The sequence below is a fragment of the Haliotis cracherodii genome, unplaced genomic scaffold (assembly GCF_022045235.1).
Source record: "Haliotis cracherodii isolate W230 unplaced genomic scaffold, xgHalCrac1.p SCAF_8, whole genome shotgun sequence".
NCBI lineage: Eukaryota > Metazoa > Mollusca > Gastropoda > Lepetellida > Haliotidae > Haliotis > Haliotis cracherodii.
In genome coordinates, this window is record NW_027266341.1 from 56,750,009 (window position 1) to 56,775,789 (window position 25,781).

Consider the following 25,781-nt stretch of genomic DNA (forward strand, 5'->3'; position numbering starts at 1 on the left):
CTATCAACACGTGACATTTAATGAGCGCCTCATTAAATTACTGTTCGTTTCATTCATCATAAAATAAACATACAATATACACTGTCACGCGACACAGTGTATCAATATGGTAATTAAATGTGACACAATCTTTTCCATATTAAAAGAAATCTCTGCAAAACGTACAGTCAATTGCACTAGTCTATCATAAAGACCCTGAAACAAATATATAGATGTTAGATTCAAGAGCACATGTTCATGAATGACTATCAAAAAGTGATGACACCAGGTGTTCGCGAAAAGCTGAACGTATCCAGTCCCAACGGTGGAACACGTCACAAACACATGCAAAGGCAAGTCAATCGTTCACCTGATATAAAAACACGGGAACATATGGTATAAGTCAAAATAGGTAATTGAATAGAGCATCCACATATCCTCCACGTGTCTACCATAAAACGATTGGAAAACTTTACTGGTGTTTTGAATGTTGTAATCTTGATTAAACAACTTTTGAGCAAGAGTCGTGTGACGCTCTTGGAAAACACGCCTGATAAAATTGCAAAGAGGATTGTTATCCCTTTTTCTGCGAACGCTTTTACCAAAAGGTTAAACCACAGCCCCGTTCTTCCTCGTCCGTAACGTTTTACTCTACTCACTATTTTTTTGTATGTTAGGATAATCTGAATGTCTGAAATATATATTTTGTGGCATGATGCTTTTGAAAAATAGTTATGATCATAGTTATAATTAAACTACCTCGGTATGTACAGGTTGTTCGTATGAATTAGATATTAAAAAAATATTTCATATGGAGGCATTTTTAAGGGGCACGACGCCTACCATATTATGTCATAGTCACGTGTATTGTGAAACTAGTGCATCTAGTTCTAATATGGATTCCTCTAGAGATGCTTTCTGAGAGGACATACATGGGATGGAGATGAGCCGAGTGCAACCTAGGCTTAACGAGAGACCTCTTCCTTGTCACTACTGTTGGGGTGATGCTTCAGAAACACCTTCTTCGCCTCAGTGTAGGCCATTTTATTCATCCAGTAACTATCTGTGGAGAGGGCATCCTTTGACCTGAAACCAGAATCAGTGAGTGACAGAGTAGGTGTGTACGCCTCCATACAATACTGCTGTAGCCCACGACGACGAACCTCCCTGTCTTTACATATATACCCATAGAATGGTTAGAACCCTACAGCATGGAGGACGTTTTAAAAGAGGACTTGGCATGGGCAAATTGGCAGTTCCAGCAATGTATTTCAAGTCCCTCGACCCCCACTGCTGGCGTCTCCCAGAAATCAGCAGTCAACAACAGGAACTACACAGAGACAATGTCTCAGTTTCTGCAGATATTAATTACAGAATCTAGAACTCAGCAGACAATGTCTCAGTTTCTGCAGGTATTAATTGCAGACTCTAGAACTCGGCAGACAATGTCTCAGTTTCTGCAGGTATTAATTGCAGACTCTAGAACTCGGCAGACAATGTCTCAGTTTCTGCAGGTATTAATTGCAGACTCTAGAACTAGGCAGACAATGTCTCAGTTTAACGTTATGTCTTATTATAATCAACGAAGGCAAATATGAATTCATTTTGGCTCACAATTAAATTAAAAATCCTTGGCGGAAATAAAACAGCCTTGTGTTTCTGACAAGGAATGTAACTTCACATTGCAAGCGACATTGGTCATGTTGAGAAGCAAACAAGCAGCATCAAGTATTCACATAAAAAAAGAGAATCTATTTGCTGTGTTTTGATGAAGATAGAACTGAATCCGTTATACATCTTCTAGTAATACCTTTCCCTGTTGACAAACAACACGTGGAGCCTTTGACCATCTCCATCTTCGTGGACCCTTGTCACTTCAACCTGCTCGTTCTCCAGTATACGTTACATGAAGCAAATGTTTTAATCTCTGATCCATGAACTTTGATTTGCCTGACAGACAAAATAACCAAAAACATCATACATGGAAATAAAAAAAAGCAGACAAACAAATAAATAAAGAAATACCTTCGGTCGTCGATAAAGACGACATCGAGTACGTCTGCATCTTCACAGGTTGTGACCTTCTTGACCTGACCCGGAAGGAAATGCGCGCTGTCGCTGTCAACGAGTGCCAGGATGTAGCTGCCGACCTTGAACTTGATCATTTTGGTGTAGGTTCCATAGATGTGGATGGACATCTGTTCCCCGCACTGACCATCCGGCCATGTTACGGTGTACCTCTGCTGACATCCTATCTGTTTGTTTACTCTACCTAGAAACGCAATGGTATTTGTTTATGAACCGCCGATCAGTTCGTGGCACTAACAAGGCGCCGATCAATACTGATGTTCTACTCGATAGATCTCTGGGGATCTACCCAGTCTGTGCACCCCTTACTCGTCTCTGGTGACCTACCCAGTCTGTACACCCCTGACGCATTTACTGGTGACCTACCCAGTCCGCACATCCCTGACTCATCTCCTGATGACCTACCCAATCTGTACACCCCTGACTCGTCTCTGGTGACCTACCCAGTCTGTACACCCCTGACGCGTCCCTGATGACCTACCCAATCTGTACACCCCTGACTCGTCTCTGATGACCTACCCAATCTGTACACCCCTGACTCATCCCTGATGACCTACCCAATCTGTACACCCCTGACTCGTCTCTGATGACCTACCCTATCTGTACACCCCTGACATGTCCCTGATGACCTACCCAATCTGTACACCCCTCACTCGTCTCTGATGACCTACCCAGTCTGTACACCCCTGACTCATCCCTGATGACCTACCCAATCTGTACACCCCTGACTCGTCTCTGATGACCTACCCTATCTGTACACCCCTGACGTGTCCCTGATGACCTACCCAATCTGTACACCCCTTCCTCGTCTCTGATGACCTGCCCTGTTTGTACACCCCTGAGGCGTCTCCTGATGACCTACCCAATCTGTACACCCCTGAATCGTCTCTGATGACCTACCCAGTGTGTACACACCTGACGCGTCTCTCGTGACCTACCCTATCTGTACACCCCTGACGCGTCTCCAGTGACCTACCCAATCTGTACACCCCTGACTCGTCTCTGGTGACCTACCCAGTCTGTACACCCCTGACTCGTCTCTCCTGACCTACCCAGTCTGTACACCCCTTCCTCGTCTCTGATGACCTACCCAGTCTGTACACCCCTGACTCGTCTCTCGTGACCTATTCTGACTCGTCTCTGGTGACCTACCCAGTCTGTACACCCCGAGTCTTCTCTGACGACGGCCTCCTTCCCCTTTCAGTGACCCCTGACTCATCTCTGGTGACCTACCCAGCCTGTACATCCCTGACGCGTCTCCAATGACCTACCCAATCTGTACACCCCTGACGCGTCTCCAATGACCTACCCAGTCTGTACTCCTCTGACTCTTCTCCTGGTGACCTACCCAGTCTGTACACCCCTGACGTGTCTCTGGTGACCTACCCAGTCTGTACACCCCTGACGTCTGGCGATCTACCCAGTCTGTACACCCCTGACGTATCTCTGGTGACCTACCCAGTCTGTACACCCCTGACGTCTGGCGATCTACCCAGTCTGTACACCCCTGACTTGTCTCTGGTGACCTACCCGGTCTGTACACCCCTGTCTCGTCTCTGGTGACCTACCCGGTCTGTACACTCCTGACTAGTCTCTGGTGACCTACCCGGTCTGTACACCCCTGACTGGTCTCTGATGACTTAACCGGTCTGTACATCCCTTACTCGTCTCTGATGACCAAACCGGTCTGTACATCCCTAAAGTGTCAGGTGACCTATTCTGACTCGTCTCTGGTGACCTACTCAGTCTGTACACCCCTTCCTCGTCTCTGATGACGGCTTCCTTTCCCTCCCAGTGACCCCTGACTCATCTCTAGTGACCTACACAGCCTGTACACCCCTGACTCGTCTCTGAAGACCTACCCGGTCTGTACACCCCTGACTGGTCTCTGATGACTTAACCGGTCTGTACATCCCTTACTCGTCTCTGATGACCAAACCGGTCTGTACATCCCTAATGTGTCAGGTGACCTATTCTGACTCGTCTCTGGTGACTTACCCAGTCTGTACATCCCTGACTCTTCTCCTGGTGACCTACCCAGTCTGTACACCCCTGACGTGTCTCTGGTGACCCACCCAGTCGGTACACCCCTGACGCGTCTCCTGGTGACCTACCCGGTCTGTACACCCCCGACTCGTCTCTGATGATGGCCTCCTTCCCCTCCCAGTCTTTCTCTCGCTGGCGAATGTCCTCCACGTCCTTGAGATGTTTCTCCCGGTTCCTAGCAGGATACACGTTCCATTTCTCGATGTTTGTCTGATTGTTGTCATAGAACCGGACAGTCAGTTTCTGACCAATCGCTTCTATGACGCTGCCAGGGGCGTAGCTCCAGTAATATACAGGATGGGGGGCCAGCACATGGACACGGTCTCTCTGTAATAGAAAGGGAACTTACGTACTTTATGTTATACTGCATATCACATGCATGCTGCAGATCAGGTTCAAATGAAACACGCAGAAATTACTAAGTAACGGCAAAAAAGACATTTTCAATATGGCTACCGTGGTCCAGGAGACGCCATAGATGGGATTATCCATGCAGCCTCATCAGCACAGGCATTGTTGTCTTAGAGGAGCCGGATGGACGTGCAACCGACAAGGCAGACAATGGACAAACCGCAACGACATAAGCTCACTTGAATTTCAGTATGGTGAGCTAAACACGTATTTGCTCACAACAGACAAATAGATATCACATAGAGGCATTCGCACAACCGGAAGGACAGACATAAGACAACGTACAACGACAAAACCTCACATCAGACAGATACGCACGAACGCTGCACAAAGGAATTATCACATACAGGCATACGCACACATATAAACGGTCACCTTGCATGTTGCACGGGAATAACCCTTATTAAACCCGTCGAGGTATTACCTTGACCGTGGACCCAGCGTCGTAATGGTCAGTTGTCCGGATGATGTGCTTACTACTAATGACGTCACGTCGGCCTGTGACATCCTCCACATAGTAACAGTCCTTATCATGGCGCTGGACAATCTTCCCTGTTTAGATGAAGAGTGAGTGAGTTGGGTTAAACTCTGCTTTGAACAGTATTCCAGTTATATCACGGCGTGTCAGCTTCATGTGGTAGAAAACCCCGAAGTGATGCAGGTCACAGACGTTTACCACTTTGGTGAAGCCCACGGCCATCTGGGCGAATCTGGGACTCAAACACACCATCCTAGGATTCTGGCATGCCTAAGGGACGCAACTCTGCTATGCGACGTTTCAGTACAGATGACAGTATCTTTATCAAGTGGGTACGAAATGGTTAAATAGCAAATATTACATATACACAGAGATTAACAATAGTATCAAGAAGGATGGCAAAATGACAAGGCATGAAGTTTGATGATGACGTACATAGATTAACAAAAGTAGCAAGCAGGTTGGAAAAATGACGCCAAGGGATGAAGCTTGAAGATGAAGCACGGAGATTAACAAAAGCATCAAGCAGGATGGCAAAATGACGACAAGGCATGAAGCTTGAGGAAGAAGCACAGAGATTAACAAAAGCATCAAGCAGGATGGCAAAATGACGACAAGGCATGAAGCTTGAGGAAGAAGCACAGAGATTAACAAAAGCATCAAGCAGGATGGCAAAATGACGTCAAGGCAGGAAGCTTGAGGATGAAGCACAGAAATTAACAATAGCATCAAGCAGGATGGCAAAATGACGACAAGGGATGAAGCTTGAGGATGAAGCACAGAGATTAACAACAGCATCAAGCAGGATGGCAAAATGACGACAAGGCATGAAGCTTGAAGATGAAGTACAGAGATTAACAAAACCACAAGCAGGATGGCAAAATGACGACAAGGGATGAAGCTTGAGGAAGAAGCACAGAGATTAACAAAAGTAGCAAGCAGGATGGCAAAATGACGACAAGGCATGAAGCTTGAGGATGAAGCACAGAGATTAACAACAGCATCAAGCAGGATGGCAAAATGACGACAAGGGATGAAGCTTAAGGATGAAGCACAGAGATTAACAAAAGCATCAAGCAGGATGGCAAAATGACGACAAGGCATGAAGCTTGAAGATGAAGTACAGAGATTAACAAAAGCATCAAGCAGGATGGCAAAATGACGACAAGGCATGAAGCTTGAGGAAGAAGCACAGAGATTAACAAAAGCATCAAGCAGGATGGCAAAATGACGACTAGGGATGAAGCTTGAAGATGAAGTACAGAGATTAACAAAAGCATCAAGCAGGATGGCAAAATGACGACAAGGGATGAAGCTTGAGGATGAAGCACAGAGATTAACAATAGCATCAAGCAGGATGGCAAAATGACGACAAGGGATGAAGCTTGAAGTGAAGTACAGAGATTACTAATAGCATCAAGCAGGATGGCAAAATGACGACAAGGGATGAAGCTTGAGGATGAAGTACAGAGATTAACAAAAGCATCAAGCAGGATGGCAAAATGACGACTAGGGATGAAGCTTGAGGATGAAGTACAGAGATTACTAATAGCATCAAGCAGGATGGCAAAATGACGACAAGGGATGAAGCTTGAGGATGAAGTACAGAGATTAACAAAAGCATCAAGCAGGATGGCAAAATGACGGCAAGGGGTGAAGCTTGAGGATGAAGTACAGAGATTAAAAATAGCATCAAGAAGGATGGCAAAATGACGACAAGGCATGAAGCTTGATGATAAAGTACAGAGATTACTAATAGCATCAAGCAGGATGGCAAAATGACGACAAGGGATGAAGCTTGAGGATGAAGTACAGAGATTAAAAATAGCATCAAGAAGGATGGCAAAATGACGACAAGGCATGAAGCTTGATGATGAAGCACAGAGATTAACAAAAGCATCAAGCAGGATGGCAAAATGACGACAAGGCATGAAAGTGGAGGATGAAGCACAGACATTAACAAAAGCATCAAGGTAGGATGGAAAAATGACGACAAGGCATGAAGCTTGAGGAAGAAGCACAGAGATTAACAATAGCATCAAGCAGGATGGCAAAATGACGACAAGGGATGAAGTGTGAAGATGAAGCATGTAACAACACGATTGTGATAAGGTGATGTTAAGATTCAACGGCTAAAAGTGAGTGAGTGAGTGGGTATGGTTTAACGCTGCTCTTAGCAGTACTCCCTCAGTATCACAACAGGGGACACCAGAAATGGGCTTCCCACATATAATCATTAAGGGAATGGAACCCGGGTCATCTGTGCGACGAGCGATTACTTTAACCGCTATGCTATCCCACCAACCCCCGGCAGCTTATAAATGATACCTGACTATTGCAAATAATTGATTTTTCTTTCTGTATTAATGCGTTCTCCGATATGCTGATAGTTGCAATGAAAACAATATGGTAATTACAAAAGGACGCCTAACTAAAAGTACAGAGGAGAATTGCATGCTGCTTTCTGCAACATCGCTGCACCATATTTACAAATGCACTCAGATGAGGATTCGAACTCAGACATTCTGTTTCAGGGCAAAAGGCACATCCACTATGTTTCCCAAACGTGTTGAAATCAGAACTAGTATCCCTTAAAGATAATAAATTATACAAATGACAACAAATTTATTTAAGGTAGTTTCTGTTCCTGCATAGAAAGAAATCAATCAGGAGTGTATATGTTTCTGTATATGGTGATCATCAAAATATATTTATGTTAATAGTATGATAAACGAAAAAAAGGATGAGTTTTTGCTTCACCTTTTCAAAAAATATGTCATAAAATAACATAAACAGACGGACTAATAATCTGATGGAATTGAGATGAAACATGCAGCATTTTTTATGCTTATGGCATAAATAACAAGTTCACACACACAAAAAGTTAATTTTATTTCACTATTTGACGACAAAACCTATAAACCTAAAAGTTGACTTTTACATTAAGATATGTATATATTTTTAAGATTTCATGTTTTACAGAAATTGAATCTGAATAGAATAATGGTTATAGCTTATCTCATGCTGATGCCGCAATGGAGCTAACTGTTTGCTGACACCAATCCTAACAGCCATGCTTCATACCTTTGTAGTACCATCGGTCATCCTCCCAGCGGGCCAGAACTACCTCATCATCATAAAAGGTGGGATCAAGTACGACAATTGACGGTTCACTGGTTTGTACTTGTTTGTGGTTTTGGATCCTGGAACAAATGATATATTTTTAGAACATGAATTTTTTTTAAAGAGACAATCAGTCCAAATATCCCCACTAAATCTTATCACAATGAGCCATGGGTGAAAATGTCCAAGGAATTATTGACATTAATGTGACACCTCGCACCCTCCATCGTTTTTATTTGTTCTCTGATTTTGGTCTGTATCCTTCTTGTTTGTTTGTTTGTTTGTTGTTTAGCTCCACACTCAGACATGGGGGTATGGGTATGACTGGATGGAAAAATCAATAGATACACAAGGCCGTTTTAAACATGCTTTAAGACATACCTTACACGACATGTACGTTCAGAAATGATATTCTGCTCACTCGCTTTCTAATCAGACAACACATTATTTCGATATCAAATAAACCGGTACCATCGAGTAACAGCCTGAGATCAATTTCGTTGAAACAATTACACAAAGACTAATATTTTCTTGACCCCATATTCATAAATTCTACATTCTAATGACAAATGACAGATATATGATTATCAGAAATTTAGCAATGCACATCTTCGATGCCTTTTGAATTTGAGGATATCGAAACAGCGTTAATAGTGTGTCTACTGTATATGTCACAGTCAAATGGACGCCTTCTACTAGTTATTATATAATAGACCTATAGCTTCTTCAGTATTATGAATAAGTCATGATTGAGAAATAACTTTAAACAGTGCTATAAATATTTTATCTCACACCTGTTTTCCTCTGTCGTTTGATTTTGTAGGGTCTTTGTAATTATCCTGCAACATGAAAAAAAACACCATAAAGCATAATGATTACTTAATTAGGTCTTCAGTAGAAAGTAATAGAATAAAATAAATAGGAATTGTTGAGTTCAAAACATCATGCGTTAGTTAGCAAACGATCATTATCAGTGTCGCAGAAACTTGAAGTATAGTTTCTATTATCAAGGCCTAGATACGTCTCGACGTACCGGTCAGTTTGAACCGTTATGTCCCGTGTGTGAGATCTGCAACACAACACATAGAATTATACACCTAAAGGATGAAGGATAAAGGATGAAGGATGAAAGTTAAGCATCACCTCTTCTTCATTTTCACATATCTCGAATTTCAATTTGTAAATATCTAATTGGACATATCTACATAGGTCATTGATTTCATTTTCTAATGACAAATGACAGATATGTGATTATCAGAAATTTAGCAATGCACATCTTCGATGCCTTTTGAATTTGAGGATATCGAAACAGCGTTAATTGTGTGTCTACTGTATATGTCACAGTACAAATGGACGCTTTCTACTAGTTATTTTATAATTAACCTATAGCTTCTTCTCTATCACGAATAAGTCGTGATTGAGAAATAACTTTAAACAGTGCTATAAATATTTTATTTCACACCTGTTTTCCTCTGTCGTTTGATTTTGTAGGGTCTTTGTTATTATCCTGCAAAATGAAAAAAACACCATAAAGCATAATGATTACTTAATTAGGTCGTCAGTAGAAAGTAATAGAATAAAATAAACAATAATTGTTGAGCTCAAAACATCATGCGTTAGTTAGCAAACGATCATTATCTGTGTCGCACAAACTTGAAGTATAGTTTCTATTATCAAGGCCTAGATACGTCTCGACGTACCGGTCAGTTTGAACCGTTCTGTCTCGTGTGTGAGATCTGCAACACAACACATACATGTAGAATTATACACCTATAGGATGAAGGATAAAGGATGAAGGATGAAAGTTAAGCATCACCTCTTCTTCATTTTCACATATCTCGAATTTCAATTTGTAAATATCTAATTGGACATATCTACATATGTCATTGATTTCATTTTCTAATGACAAATGACAGATATGTGATTATCAGAAATTTAGCAATGCACATCTTCGATGCCTTTTGAATTTGAGGATATCGAAACAGCGTTAATTGTGTGTCTACTGTATATGTCACAGTCAAATGTACGCCTTCTACTAGTTATTATATAATAGACCTATAGCTTCTTCAGTATTATGAATAAGTCGTGATTGAGAAATAACTTTAAACAGTGCTATAAATAGTTTATTTCACACCTGTTTTCATCTCTTGTTTGATTTTGTCGGGTCTTTGTAATTATCCTGCAACATGAAAAAAACACCATAAAGCATAATGATTACTTAATTAGGTCGTCAGAAAAAGTAATAGAATAAAATAAACAATAATTGTTGAGTTCAAAACATCATGCGTTAGTTAGCAAACGATCATTATCTGTGTCGCACAAACTTGAAGTATAGTTTCTATTATCAAGGCCTAGATACGTCTCGACGTACCGGTCAGTTTGAACCGTTCTGTCTCGTGTGTGAGATCTGCAACACAACACATACATGTAGAATTATACACCTATAGGATGAAGGACGAAAGTTAAGCATCACCTCTTCTTCATTTTCACATATCTCGAATTTCAATTTGTAAATATCTAATTGGACATATTTACGTATGTGATTGATTCATTTTCACAAATGACGCACTGCAACATTAATCATACAACTTTGATACTTCACAGCAAACTAGTCAGGTTTAGAAACATTCATGAGACCTGACTTACTGAGTGGGTGAGTGAGAGAGTATGGATTAGCACCGCTTTGAACAGTATCATATACCACGGCCTCTCAGCATGGTGTGAAGGAAAGTCCGAAATTATACGGGTCTTAGACGTTTACCACTTTGGCGAAACTCGCGATCTCGGGTGCCGTGCTATCAAACCTAGAAATATCACTAAGTGAAATCTGGGATTCGAACACACGATCATAGCTGGCACGTCTAAGGCACGGAACACTGCACAGAGAAATGTGGGGCTCTAGACGACTGGGCCACCCGTATAAACTGAACGTGTTGTTCTAATTTTGGGCGCTGGCGAAAAGGTTGTGTCAAACGTGAAGCAGGGCTACTGTTCATCAACCAGCATTTGCAAACACTCAACTGAGTTTTGTCCCATAAACATTGTCCAGGTATTGATAAAGACAAGATAATGATTACCTTTGAGGATGAGGGGGATGAGGGGGATGCGGAGAAGGTGCTGGAGAAGTTGCTGGAGAAGGTGCTGGAGAAGGTGAAGAATGCCTCTTATCCATGCTGTGAACAAATATGATGGAAAGAATAACTAAATATATTGATAAATGTAATCATCACATCTCCTAAACAGCTACAACCTTTTATAAAAGAAATGTAAGTGTTTCCAGTCTAATTGCAAAAGTAAATCATAAAGGGCATACAATGGTAAATAAGAAAGTATTAAATAGGCCGTCGTGGACCATACTGTTGTTCATCAAGTGCATTGAAAGTGAGTTGAGCCATCAGGAGAAGACAAATAATATACATCAGTTCTCAGTATCATCCCATTTGGTAGATCAGTTTTGGGGATTTGAGATAATGTGTTGTCCCAACATAGTGAACAAAGAGACCGATCGTTAGTGAAGATGATAGTTACTATAGCAGAAACTTATAATCACTATTATTTACATAAAGATTCAATCGTTAAAAATAATTTCATTTTAATAAAAAATTCTTTATCCATATGCAGTGATTTATTCTGTGTCAGCATCGATCTACGCAATTGGGATTCGATGCGATACATCAACCAAGTCAACCGTTAGTCGCCTCTTATGACAAGCATAGTCGCCTTTTACGACAAGCATGGTTGCTAAATCGTCACTGGATCAAAGGGGCCGCATCATAGCAAGGGGTCATAAAAGAGTAAAATATCAAATACGTGATATCACATCTTTTAACACTACATACATGCGGACCGTAATTAATCAGCACAACGATACATGTGTGAAATAATGAGGTTAACGGGACAATTTCAAAATTCTTAACAATAATGAAGATGAAGTAAAACCAGCCCTGATTTACGCTCACTTAAACCTTCAGTTGAGGGGAGGTAAAATACGGCTTGATTTATCATACACATCGTCAGATTTAGGATGAAGACAAGATGAAGATACCTGGAACGACGAGGTTGAGAAGTTGGAGAAGGCGTCGATGAAAAGCTTTGAGAAGACAAAGGATTCCTCTCACTGATCCTTTAAAGAAACATGAAGCTCATCTACAGTATCGTTTAATGTATCTCAGAAGATTGAAGTGATTGAATGTATGTTATAAACAGATTCAGCTCATGAGAATGAGACCATGCGTGGCTATACTACCAGGATAGATCAAGTTCCTGCATTTAGAGTGTCAGCCCAGTTACGTCAAGAGAGATGGTCCACACTACTGTTACTCACACTACTTCAAACTTGATACAATCCCCAGCGTGTATCTTGTACTGTAAACATAGAAAATATATTTGTCACCCAGGGATTCAATGTCAATCATGTATCTTCTTTTACTGGAAGGCCACAAGCTTATAGTATACATTACAATTCAATGGTGGCGGTTGATTATTAATTACGTTGTTTTGCTTAACACTGCATGACAGACATACATAGATAAGCTGTGCAATATACAGACCTGTGGACATTACTGTTATAAATTTATATATATTGTGGTTTACACGGATAATATCGTTTTGGGGGCAAATAAGAGTGAGTGAGTGAGTTGGGTTTAACTCCGCTTTTAACAGTTTTCCAGTTATATCACGGCGTGTCAGCTTAATGTGGGAGGAAAGCTCGAAGTGATGCAGGTCTCAGACGTTTACCATTTCGGTGAAACCCACAAGTACGGGTATGATGCTGACAAACCTAGAAACATAATCAGGGCGAACCGGGATTCGAACCCACAATCATAGGTTTCTGGCGTGCCCAAGGGACGCAACTCTGCACAGCGAATCGCGGCGCCTTAGACGACTGGGCCACCCGTGCCCCCTGTGGTATATTTAAAGTTTAATGTGGACATTACTGTTATATAAATAAATTGATATATGTTGGGCTTTACTGAAATATTACTCGAGATATATATTGTATTTGGGGCAAATAAAAAAATATACTCATCTTCGATAGATCTTAGCTGTACATTTTTTACATATCATTTTTTTATCCTTTAAGATCATGGCTGATAATATCAATGACTGACTTGTAGGGTCGAACACACGACTATTTACAAACCGCCGTCATACAGGTGAAATAGTGTCCGGTGTTAAGTATCAACCGCAAGATCCTCACTAAATATAAATACCTTCAAGTGTTTCCCGTTGAAATCTATGAAATACAGAGATGAGTCTTTAACTGGTGTATTCCATTGTCCTCTCTGACGTTTGATGAACCAGAAGAAGAACCCTCTATCATCCGGTTCTTCCACCACACGGGCAAGATGGTTTGACAAGTCCTTAAACTGGAGGTTAAAGACTTTGCTATTGAAACGTGTATTTTTATAAAGGCGAAAAAGCGGTTGTATGGCTGGATATTTGTTCAGTGGTGTGTGTACCCTTTAATCCAACTTCTGAGTAATCCAACACACTAGTGACGACTCTCGCTACAGAAACCCCTCAATAAACCACCACTCTTGTTAAAACGCCATCTCTATATTCAAACTATCTCGCCACACCGACCCCAATGTAACCCAAACGCCTCGCTACATCTTCCTCTACATTTCAGTTAACAAAACATTCCTTCTCAATCCTCAAACTGAACACTCTCCCTACACAAAACACCGCGTCACCCTTAACCTCGCTACACATTCCCCTTTGTATCCTAACACCCTCGCTAAACAGGCCCATCTGGGATCTGAAAACTATTGCTACACAAGAGCCCCTACAAACAACCCTCTCTCTAAAAAGACCCCTTGTAACTCAACACTCTGGCAACCAACAACAATGTTTACACGAGCACATCTAAACAATCCAAACATTCTCAATACACCAGGCCCTCAATAAGCCAAACTCTTTGCTACACCGACCCTCTCTGCTACCAAACCCATTCGAAGCTATATTCGAGACGGGTAAGTTTAATTTACAGTCATCAGTAAATAAATGAAAATATGGATCTTGTTGCTGGTAATTCAGTGTAAATAGAAACACCTTTAGGAAAGGTTCCTCATCGGGGAGATTCAGGTGTATTGCAATGACAGCAGGAGAGAACGGTGACCGCCGTCCGAGACGCTCCAACTTGGCCCGCTCATCGTGAAGGAAGACTCCGTCTCGGGTATTCACGTTAAGAAAGGGATACGGAATCTCCTGTAATGAAATGTTAATCAGACATTCAGTCCCTCAACACGTGGAATTAGAGTGCATTGACACACTGCAACTAGTATCTCCAACATGTGGTAGTTATTTGGACCCACTGAAGTTTCATGCAACACGACATTCACACGGCGCGGCGAGTTCCAGGTCCACACGATGCCATATATTGGATGCAAAATTTGTATTCAGAAATCACAAATGTTTGGGAGATTAAGTCAGATGCTGACGTTTATTTCCGTTATGGACCCATCATGTATTATTCTAGGTGTGGGTGCAGGTGGTTTCTGGGAGATGTGTAGAGAAGGTCAACTGTTTCATGCTGCAAGGATCTGAACATTTATGTCACAACACATGTTTTCAGGACATGCAGCCTACCACGTGTGTGTGTGTGTGTGTGTGTATATATATATATAGATATAGATATAGATATAGATATAGATATAGATATAGATATATAGATATATATATAGATAGATAGATATTAATAATTATAATATTTTTACTATATTATAAGCACAGTAAAGTATATATATATATCTATATCTATCTATCTCTCTCTCTCTCTCTCTCTCTCTCTCTCTATATATATATATATATATATATATATATATATATATATATATCCTTAGAACAAAGAACTTTTTGCCAGATTCTTTAAAAGATATCCTCAACATTTATTTATTCACCCCAAACCTTCTTAATCAACACCTCTAGAGCAGTATGTACCTACCACTGTGCACGGGCGTCTGATCCTGTTTGTGAGGTAGATGCCATGAGAATGTCCGGTCGTGATGTTAATGTCCGGTGTGTTCCCACTGCTGCGGGTTGTCCCTTCCCTTGTGTTGACATTGATGTTCAGCAACCAGTTGGGTACGCTTGCTGAAGTCATAACATTGTTGGGATTATTTACTGACCTGTTTGAGACTTTGGTCATTCGTCACCAGACATCTTAACTCAGTCATTTGAGTTATTTACAAACAAGTGTGTCACGCTAGGTCAATCGTCACCAGACAACTCAATTCATTCATTTGAGTTATTTACATCAAGTGTGTCACGCTAGGTCAATCGTCACCAGACATCTTAACAGTCATTTGAGTTATTTACAAACAAGTGTGTCACGCTAGGTCAATCGTCACCAGACAACTCAATTCATTCATTTGAATTATTTACATCAAGTGTGTCACGCTTGGTCAATCGTCACCAGACAACTCAACTCAGTCATTTGAGTTATTTACATCAAGTGTGTCACACTAGGTCAATCGTCACCAGACATCTTAACAGTCATTTGAGTTATTTACAAACAAGTGTGTCACGCGAGGTCAATCGTCAACACACATGTCAACTGAATCATTTGAGCTATTTACATCAAGTGTGTCACGCTAGGTCAATCGTCAACACACATGTCAACTGAATCATTTGAGTTATTTACATCAAGTGTGTCACGCTAGGTCAATCGTCAACACACATGTCAACTGAATCATTTGAGTTATTTACATCAAGTGTGTCACGCTAGGTCAATCGTCACCAGACAACTCAACTCAGTCATTTGAGTTGTTTACAAACAAGTGTGTCACGCTATGTCAATCGTATGCACACATCTTAACTCAGTCATTTGAGCTTTTAACTTACAAGTGTATAAGACTATGGTCAATCGTTTTTTCACATCTCAACTCAGTTATTTGGGTTGTTTCCTAACAGGTGTATCACGCTAATAGTATGTTAATCATCGTCGCACATCTCAAATTAACCATTTTGAGTCATTTTCTAAAAATCAGTATCACTCAAGATCAGTCATGTCTATACATTTCTGTGGGTGTACTTACCGATTGTCCACCGTCGTCTCTCCTGCAAATCCCGCCACACATCTAGACCCCACACCCGATTACCACCCCAGGGACGCCCTCGGTGATTGAAGGCACGGATTTCTTTGTCAGTAAGATAGTAGTCTGTATAGATCTGTTCGGTTAAAACATCGAAGCATGACAATAGGGAAATCATTGGCTGGGAGTGAGTGAATGTGTGAGATTTAAGGCCGCATACACAGAAATGAAAACACATTGGAAAATGGCCCTGACGCTATGCGTACACCACTGATGTTAATACAAAACGCTGATGATATATCCATTGATTATCCACCAGTTACGTTGATGAAACACAAGTGACGTTGATGATACGTAACTGACGTTGATGATACACCATTAGGATTGATAATACGTAACTGACGTTGATGATACATCATTAAGATTGATAATACGTAACTGACGTTGATGATACACCATTAAGATTGATGATACGTAACTGACGTTGATGATACATCATTAAGATTGATAATACGTAACTGACGTTGACGATACACCATTAAGATTGATAATACGTAACTGACGTTGATGATACACAAGTGACCTGATGCAACACCACAGCCGTTGATGATGCAACACCACAGACGTTGATGATGAAACACCACAGACGTTGATAATGCAACACCACAGACGTTGATGATGCAACACCACAGACGTTGATGATGCAACACCACTGACATTGATAATGCAACACCACCGACGTTGACGACACAACACCACTGACGTTGACGACACAACACCACTGACTTTGACGACACAACACCACTGACGTTGATGGCACAACACCACAGACGTTGATGATGCAACACCACTGAGGTTGATAATGCAACACCACTGACGTTGATGATGCAACACCACTGACGTTGACGACACAACACCACTGACGTTGACGACACAACACCACCGACGTTGATGACGCAGCACCACTGACGTTGACGACACAACACCACTGACGTTGACGACACAACACCACTGACGTTGATGACGCAGCACCACTGACGTTGACGACACAACACCACCGACGTTGACGACACAACACCACTGACGTTGATGATACACCACTGACGATGACGACACAACACCGCTGACGTTGATGATACACTACTGACGTTGAAGACACAGCATCACGGACGTGCTACTTAAATCAAACTTAACCTACTTTTTCCTTGGTGACATATAGCCTTACCTCATGGCCACACAGAGCCAGCCAAACAATTTGTGCATCAGCTATTCGAAACACTGATCCATCAGATATGGGAATACAGTTTCACACACAAAAAACGCTGTAAAAAGTGCAGGTATTATACGTGGTTGGAAAAACGCATCGAAGGAAAAAAATGTTTCTGAAATGACTGCAGAATAACAGATACCCAAATGATGGCAAAGTATAGTTTACACATTGCTGTGGCGCGCTCTGATAATCAGTGTATCGATATAGCTCCATAGCAACAATTCTCACATCGTAAACAAACCTTTCAGCTCACACAAACTTCAGCAGTGCGTGTTCTAGTGACGGCTCGAAAAGCTGAGTGAACATAAACATCCCATAAGAGCAAAGCTGAGCGATTTCATCAATGGGCGTTTGTGATTTGGGTTGTACGCCCACAAATACGTTTAACAAAACAGTTCAGTTCTTGTTGTACGTTCCTCGCGAGTTACACGGCTCTGGTTTCGTGGGCTTGGAAAGAGGAACACTACAATGCGAACGCTATTCACCATATACACTGATATGAAATTCGCGGAACTCGAGTATCTGGTATTGCTCTAAGACAGCTAAAGGACTCGTGACAAAACGGTTACGAAACAATCGGACTCGGTTCGTCCCGTAGTTTGTTTTCGCAACTGTACCTTATATACCGTTAGAATCACTCGTCCTCTATTTTATACATGAATCTTATTTTAACAAGCACATGAATCAGTATACTACAGCTCCCAAATTCGTTTTGTGGAGTTACGTCCCTTGGGCATGCCGGAATTCACTGATCGTGGTTATTCGCCACAATTATAATTCTTGGTTGGTCCGGACCATAACGATGGTGCAAATGGGTTTCACAACAGTGGCGAATGTCTCGTTAGGTTTTCCGCCTTTATAACCATACTTTTCAAAGCGGCTAAAAACTCGACTCACTCACATACTCATCATTGCATTAAATACCATGTAGGATTATTGATGTTGACCACGGACAACATACTCTCCTCTGGATACAAAACACGGGAACTATTCCACAAGAATACTCACTGGCGTTCTCGAGTGCGTCCATATAGCATGGGAGTACAGTCTGACATCCACCATGATGTAGTCTGTGAACAGTTAATGTCCCCCTTTTCTTCAACGCATCTCCTTCGTACAATGAAGCAGCCATACACCGTTTCTACATGTCTGACATCTGTCAGTATCCACAGTACGTTGTCCTCTACAATGACAGATGAAGGAGACAGACCAAGGTGCTCAAATGATTGGATGCAATATTCCGAAACGCCACCCGGGATCTCCCTTCTGATACGAATGAGACCCGTTAAGAAGCCTCATTCCACTCTGTGTTGTCGATAAGTTTAATCGAACAAACAGTATTTCCCCTATTAGACGCCGAGACTCAAATGCACGCCTAAATGTTCCGAAACGCCCACCCTGTTCTGATAAGCATCAGCTCCGTGAAGAAGGCTCATTCGACTGTGTTGCTGCCAGGCTTAATAGAAAAAAACACAATATAGATTTCTACGTTAATAATTGAAGTTGGAACCATGCATTCACAATAAGAGGTATGGAGCAAGGTTGCACAACGTAAAATATAGTATTGATCAGCTCGTTGCGTTGCATGTGATACTGCTGACTGAGCATGTACAAGGGATTTGCTATGACAGGTTTTAACACAATCAGCCCGTCTAAACAAATACATGTCCCCAGTCGAGAGTCGGGTCTTGCATTCTTCGACGGTTTAAAGACTTTCAGACCGCTCCGTGGTCTAGTGACAGAGCGTTCGCCCAGAGAGCGGAAGGTCCGGGGTTCGATCCCCGAAGGCGTCATACCAAAAGACGTTAAAAGATGGTACTTGTTGTTACCCTGTCTGGCGCTCAGCATTAAGGGGCTAAAACAAGGACTGGTCGGCTCGGAGTCCGTATGCTGGTCGGAGTCGGGTATTTATGTTAAAAATATTTTACTTTAATTCAATTATTAAACGGTGGCAATATAAGTGTGTATGTCTTGTTGTATTTAGACAGCACCCAAGTGTCGAAAGTACTTGTGCAAAGATCCTTAACCGACACCGAACTGTCGATAGTAGTTTTGTGCACAAAATTCAAGATCAGCTCTGAACTGAATAATCACAAAATTACCGCCTTTTTAGATTTTAGACACTTCGGGTCGACATCGGGAAACAATAATCGTGGGTTCGAATCCCAGCTCCCCCTGATTATATTTCTAGGTTTGTCAGTACCGCATCATTGGTCCATCGTAAACCTCCAAGACCCGCATCATTTCTGGCGGTCCTCCCACATCAAGGTGACACGCCGAGATGTAACTGCTGGAACGACACGTATTCTTCCAGGACCAATCAAATTAAGCGGCTGCTCAAATAAATACTTAAACAAATTTGCGTACTACTGACATCTTTGTGCATTTTGGAATTGATATAATCCCAGTACTGATGAACAACCATCTCCAGTGTGATGTGGGGTTATGTGAAATGTGGTTTCAAGATTATTGCACTTATAAAGCGACGTGCATGCATGTGCGTGAGTGCGTGCATGTGTGAGTCTGTCTGTGTCTTTGTCTGTGTCTGTGTGCCTGTGTCTTCATACCATCTCTAAACTTCATTTGGTATGACTCGACCAAGTGATCGAACCACCGACCTTACGCTCTCCGGGCATACGCTTTATCCATTTCACCACGGAGACGGTCTATCCATTGAGCGATAGTGTGGGAATTTAGGTAGATTAGTTTCAGGGGGTCACAAACACAATCAAAGACGTGACGTTATTGTCACACAGTTATTCATGTATACAAACTGTCAGAAAGGCACCAGATAATGAAGCGACTATCGATGCATTATGCATTGAGACCCGTACGAGCAGACTTGCGTAATGTATTGATCAACAACGAAAGCTAACAATACCATTTCTTGGAAAACAAGATTCCCTGGAACCGATAACATATTGATTAACGATGAAACATTTATTATCAGGCTGTGGCCACTTCCGTCATTTCCTCAGTATTGAAATAGTTATTTTGTTGAAGCTATTGGGTACTCGCTATTATATTATAGAAAAGTTTATTTTATATGTATGTAAATGGATTTCAAGGTGTCCCCCCCCCCCCCCCCCCCCCCTACACGCAGCCCTGACAGCGAATGGGACTTCTCCCAGGAAGTGCTGCCTGGTCAAACTTTTTCACCAACACTCTAGCCTTCTGCGGGGGCACGGGTGGCCCAGTCGTCTAAGGCGCCGCGATTCGCTGTGCAGAGTTGGGTCCCTTGGGCACGCCAGAAACCTATGATTGTGGGTTCGAATCCCGGTCCGCCCCGATTATATTTCTAGCTTTGTCAGCACCATACCCGTAGTGTGTCAGCTACATCAGTAGTGTGTCATCTACGTCAGTTTCACCGAACTGGAAAACGTCTGAGACCTGCATAACTTCGGGCTTTCCTCCCACATTAAGCTGACACGCCGTGATATAACTGGAATAATGTTAACAGCGGCGCTAAACCCAACTCACTCACTCACTCTAGCCTTCTGCAATACCCAGGTTGTCTGTCAAGCTGTATTCCTGGCAGTAAACCCGGGCACTCTCCCAATGTCAGCCAACAGATTGGGAGGTACCAAACCTAAGGCACCGAAAAGAATGGGGAGTCGGACAACTTGGTACTTGGGATGCAAGCGTGACATTTCGAAAGCGATATTTGCCATGTTTTTCCTCAATCTTGTCAATCACATTAGTGTCAAAAGGGACAGAAAATTCATTTCAGTGACATATATTATTATTTCATTGGACTAATGTAAAAGGATAAGATCCGGTTTGTTGGCCTAGAGAGGTCTGAGGCTGTATACGCGCCTATTCCAAAGAAGTTTATGTTTATCATTTTCCATGACGCCCTCTACATATTCTGGGTCGTATCATGGATGGACCTCTGTGTCAAAACCACAAGCATGGAGAAGATGGTAATAAAAAGATCGAGCTTCGCCATCATATCGCTTAAGATACCTTGTTTGTGCCAAAGTTGGGTATCCACTGACAATGTGTTGGAAAGTCTCATTAAATTCATTGCATAATCTTCATTTCATATTACATTTTGATGCAAAATCACACATTGACGGATAAAAGTGGGAGGTGACTGGTCCCGAGCAGCAAAAGAGTGTTTCACTGTTCAGGCCAGCCGACTTCATCCCAGCGAAGGATTCTGCAGGGTTGCTTTTCATCTAAATGCACTGTACATAACTCGATGCAGTGGTCGTTCAGTAGTGTGTCAGCTACATCAGTAGTGTGTCATTAACGTCAGTAGTGTGTCAGCTACATCAGAAGTGTGTCATCCACGTCAGTAGTGTGTCATCCACGTCAGTAGTGTGTCATCCACGTCAGTAGTGTGTCATCCACGTCAGTAGTGTGTCAGCTACATCAGTAGTGTGTCATCCACGTCAGTAGTGTGTCATCCACGTCAGTAGTGTGTCAGCTACATCAGTAGTGTGTCATCTACGTCAGTAGTGTGTCAGCTACATCAGTAGTGTGTCAGCTACATCAGTAGTGTGTCATCCACGTCAGTAGTGTGTCAGCTACATCAGTAGTGTGTCATCTACGTCAGTAGTGTGTCATCCACGTCAGTAGTGTGTCATCCACGTCAGTAGTGTGTCATCAACGTCAGTAGTGTGTCGTTAACGCCAGCAGTGAGTCATCAACGTTATTAGTGTGTCATTAACGTCAGTATAGTCATCCACGTCAGAAGTGTGTCATTAACGTCAGTAGTTTGTCATTAACGGCAGTAGTGTGTCATCCACGTCAGTAGTGTGCCATCTACGTCAGAAGTGTGTCAGCTACATCAGTAGTGTGTCATCCACGTCAGTAGTGTGTCTTCCACAGCTGTAGTGTGTCAGCTACGTCAGTAGTGTGTCAGCTACATCAGTAGTGTGTCATCTACGTCAGTAGTGTGTCAGCTACATCAGTAGTGTGTCATCCACGTCAGTAGTGTGTCATCCACGTCAGTAGTGTGTCAGCTACATCAGTAGTGTGTCATCCACGGCAGTAGTGTGTCATCCACGGCTGTAGTGTGTCATCCACGTCAGTAGTGTGTCATCCACGTCAGTAGTGTGTCATCCACGTCAGTAGTGTGTCATCCACGGCAGTAGTGTGCCATTAACGTCAGTAGTGTGTCGTTATCGCCAGCAGTGAGTCATCAACGTTATTAGTGTGTCATTAACGTCAGTATAGTCATCCACGTCAGAAGTGTGTCATTAACGTAGGCAGTGTGTCGTTAACGTCAGTAGTGTGTCATCCACATCACTTTTGTATCATCCACGACTGTTATGTGTCATCAACGTCAGCAGTGTGTCATCCGGGTCATATATGTTGTATTATCATCGAAAGTGCTGTATCTTCAACGTTAGGAGTGAGTGAGTGAGTATGGTTTTACGCCGCTTTTAGCAATATTCCAGCAATATCGCGGCGGGGGTCACCAGAAATGGGCTTCACACATTGTACCCATGTCGGGAATCGAACCCGGGTCTTCGACGTGACGAGCGAACGCTTTAACCACTGGGCTACCCGACCGCCCCTTCAACGTTAGGGATGTCATAATCATCATTGGTGTATCACCAACGTCAGTGTCGCTGTATCATCTGAGCCATTGATGTATAATAACGTCATTAATGTATCATCAAAGATAGTGGTGTATCATATCGTCAGTGATTTTGTGTAACCAATTTTATTTGTGTATTATCACGGCATGTTATCATTGACCTCAACGATGTTGTATCTTTGATGGAATGTGTATCATCAACGTCAACGGTGTTTTGTCATTATTTTCATAGGTGTATAATCAACTTCACTACTGTAAAATCAATGTCAGTGCTGTATATTAAACTTCAGTACTGTATATTCAACGTCAGCGCTGTATAATTAACGTCATAGCTGTATAATCAATGTCAGCGATGTATAATCAACGTCATAGCTGTATAATCAGCGTCATAGCTGTATAATCAACGTCAGCACTGTATAATCAACGTCATAGCTGTATAATCAACGTCAGCACTGTATAATCAACGTCAGTATTGTATAATCAACGTCATAGCTATATAATCAACGTCATAGCTGTATAATCAACGTCAGCGCTGTATAATCAACGTCAGTATTGTATAATCAACGTCATAGATATATAATCAACGACATAGCTGTATACTCAACGTCAGCGCTGTATAATCAACGTCAGTGTTGTACAATCAACGTCGGTGTTGTCTACGCAATTGGTGAATCGACGTCATTATAAATCATCTACGTCAATGATCAATGTTGAACTCTGTGGAATAAGTGTTATATCATCAATTAAGACAACACTCTCCAGCCCCCAGCCCCAAGCCCCAAGCTTAAATCACTTGTATTATCTACATTATATATTCGGCTATCATTATTTTGTTTGAATCTAAATACATGCCTCTGTACCCATTCGCTGCCTGGGCTGTGTGTAGAGGGGGGCAAGGGGCCCTGAACTGATGATGAGCCTAACCAGCCTGACTGTGCCAGGGTCACCCAAACCCAAACTCACTCAATAATTCAGTTTTTGAAAATGTTTAAAATACTTGACTGTAATTTAGTGGAAATTGACAAAATAGTATGATAGATTTTGTAGTTTGACATTTGTGAAAATGAAATTGATATGATGTGTAGATAATTCCACTTACATATGTCAAAAATGAAGTTGGAGATATATGAATATAAAGAAGTATAGATGCTTGACCTTTATCCATGTGTTTGGTTCTCTGTGTTGTGTTGCAGACCTCGCACAAGGAACAGGCCGTGGAGACCAGGGTTTGACGAAAGAGAGTAGACTGCATGTACTTTGTTTTTAATTCTTTTGCAGTTTGTTCCAGAAGTACCGTCAGTTGGGTAGGGGATATTCGATTATCTGATATCGTTCAATAACCATCAAAGAGTTAATTCCCTTCCACCGATTTACCCACCTGAACTTGAGGGGAGGTGAGGTGAAATGGGGTTTAACGTCGCGTCCAAGATTATTGCACTTATATAGCGACGTGCATGTACGTGTGTGTGTTTGTGTGGCTGCTTGTCTTGTACTAGTCCGGACTGATGCCGATTTATAGTGATACCTCAATGAGATACCATGCCGCAGTTTAACATGAATACCCCACTCAGACACAGTATACTGACTCCGTGCCGACCAGTCCTTGTTTTAGCCCCTTAATGCCGAGCGCCAGACAGGGTAACAACAAGTACCATCTTTTAACGTCTTTAGTATGACGCGGTCGGAGATCGAACCCCGGACCTTCCGCTCTCCGGGCGGACGCTCTACCACTAGACCACGGAGGCGGTCACCTGAACTAGAAATACAGGAGACCAGTGAGACCGCCTCATCGGTTTCATATTTAGATCTGTGCATACTGATTCAGAGTACAAGACTGTGTGACAAGAGGGATGACCTCAACTTTCCAACAGTCAACTTTCCCTTTCTGACGAGCAATATTCCAGCAGCTCCAGTCCTTGGTGTCTTCAATTCACAACGTTTGAGGTTCATTTGAGCGTGCACTTTCTACAAAGGTTTTAAAGAGCTTTATGCGACGCTTCCTCAAAAGTTGATCAAGGTTAAACATTCAAGGCTTCAGTAAAGTTGGAAAAAGTTGTAGGGTAGAAATGTGGAGGACGTTTAAAAAAATGACGCATCAGTGACAACAATGTTACCCGATGCAATTCCCTTTTTGTGACTTGTACCATATGATCCCGTGTTTTGTCAGGTGCACAATCGACTTTCTTTGCATGTGTTTGTGACGGATGCTATTGTCTATTTCTAATCTTGTACAGAATTCGTACAAAGAAGAAAGTTGCTCAAAGTTCCAGGTAGGTTACTGACAAATGCTTTGATTGCATGGCCTTTTATATTGTCATTTGGTAAATAAAGCAAGAGGTTTTGAACTCGACAATTCCTGTTTAATTTATTCTATTACTGTATACTGAAGAGCTAATTAAATTATGCTTCATTATGTTGCAGGATAAGAACAAAGAACAAGAAAAATCAAACAAGAAAGGACAACAGGTGTGACATGAATATCAATAGCATTGATTTATGTTATTCCTCAATCAATATTTATGTATGATGATGAACAAGCCATGGGCCTTGCTGTACCCTGGCACGGGTTGACTGTGACGTATACAGGTGGACACACTGTTTCAGCTGCTTCGATATCTTCACATTCAAAAGGCATCAAAGATTTCTTATAACCACAATTTCTGTCATTCATGATTGAGATGTAGAATTTATGAATATTGAGGTCAAGAAAATAGAATTCTTTGAGAAATATTTACCCGAAAAATCTTAATCTGTTGTTCGATGGTACTATTACATCTGATATCAAAATCATGGGTTGTC

At 41.9% G+C, this 25,781-nt stretch overlaps 1 protein-coding gene across 1 annotated transcript; it reads right to left on the bottom strand.

Annotated features, from left to right (window-relative positions):
• Positions 1-220: 220 nt before the first annotated feature.
• Positions 221-18,784, bottom strand: LOC139449556 (uncharacterized). Its single transcript, XM_071231008.1, has 19 exons — positions 18,440-18,784; positions 16,165-16,297; positions 15,072-15,220; positions 14,180-14,335; positions 13,339-13,494; positions 12,450-12,490; positions 12,171-12,248; positions 11,203-11,298; positions 10,497-10,532; positions 10,260-10,304; positions 9,826-9,861; positions 9,588-9,632; positions 9,159-9,194; positions 8,920-8,964; positions 8,087-8,205; positions 4,949-5,076; positions 4,178-4,440; positions 2,005-2,247; positions 221-1,065 (listed from the first exon to the last, which is right to left on the bottom strand). Exons 1-19 carry the CDS (start codon positions 18,491-18,493, stop codon positions 945-947), a joined length of 1,980 nt encoding a protein of 659 aa, XP_071087109.1. The 5' UTR covers positions 18,494-18,784; the 3' UTR covers positions 221-944.
• Positions 18,785-25,781: the final 6,997 nt, after the last annotated feature.

What these genes read in the sequence shown, in the direction of transcription:
- LOC139449556 (XM_071231008.1), bottom strand. Translation starts at nt 18,493, where the DNA reads ATGGTGGATGTCAGACTGTACTCCCATGCTATATGGACGCACTCGAGA. An exon ending in TGTATCAAGTTTGAAGTAGT is followed by an intron (nt 12,249 to 12,449) that starts GTGAGTAACAGT and finishes GTTTCTTTAAAG; the next exon opens with GATCAGTGAGAGGAATCCTT. An exon ending in GTCTTTATCGACGACCGAAG is followed by an intron (nt 1,066 to 2,004) that starts GTATTTCTTTAT and finishes TTCTGGTTTCAG; the next exon opens with GTCAAAGGATGCCCTCTCCA.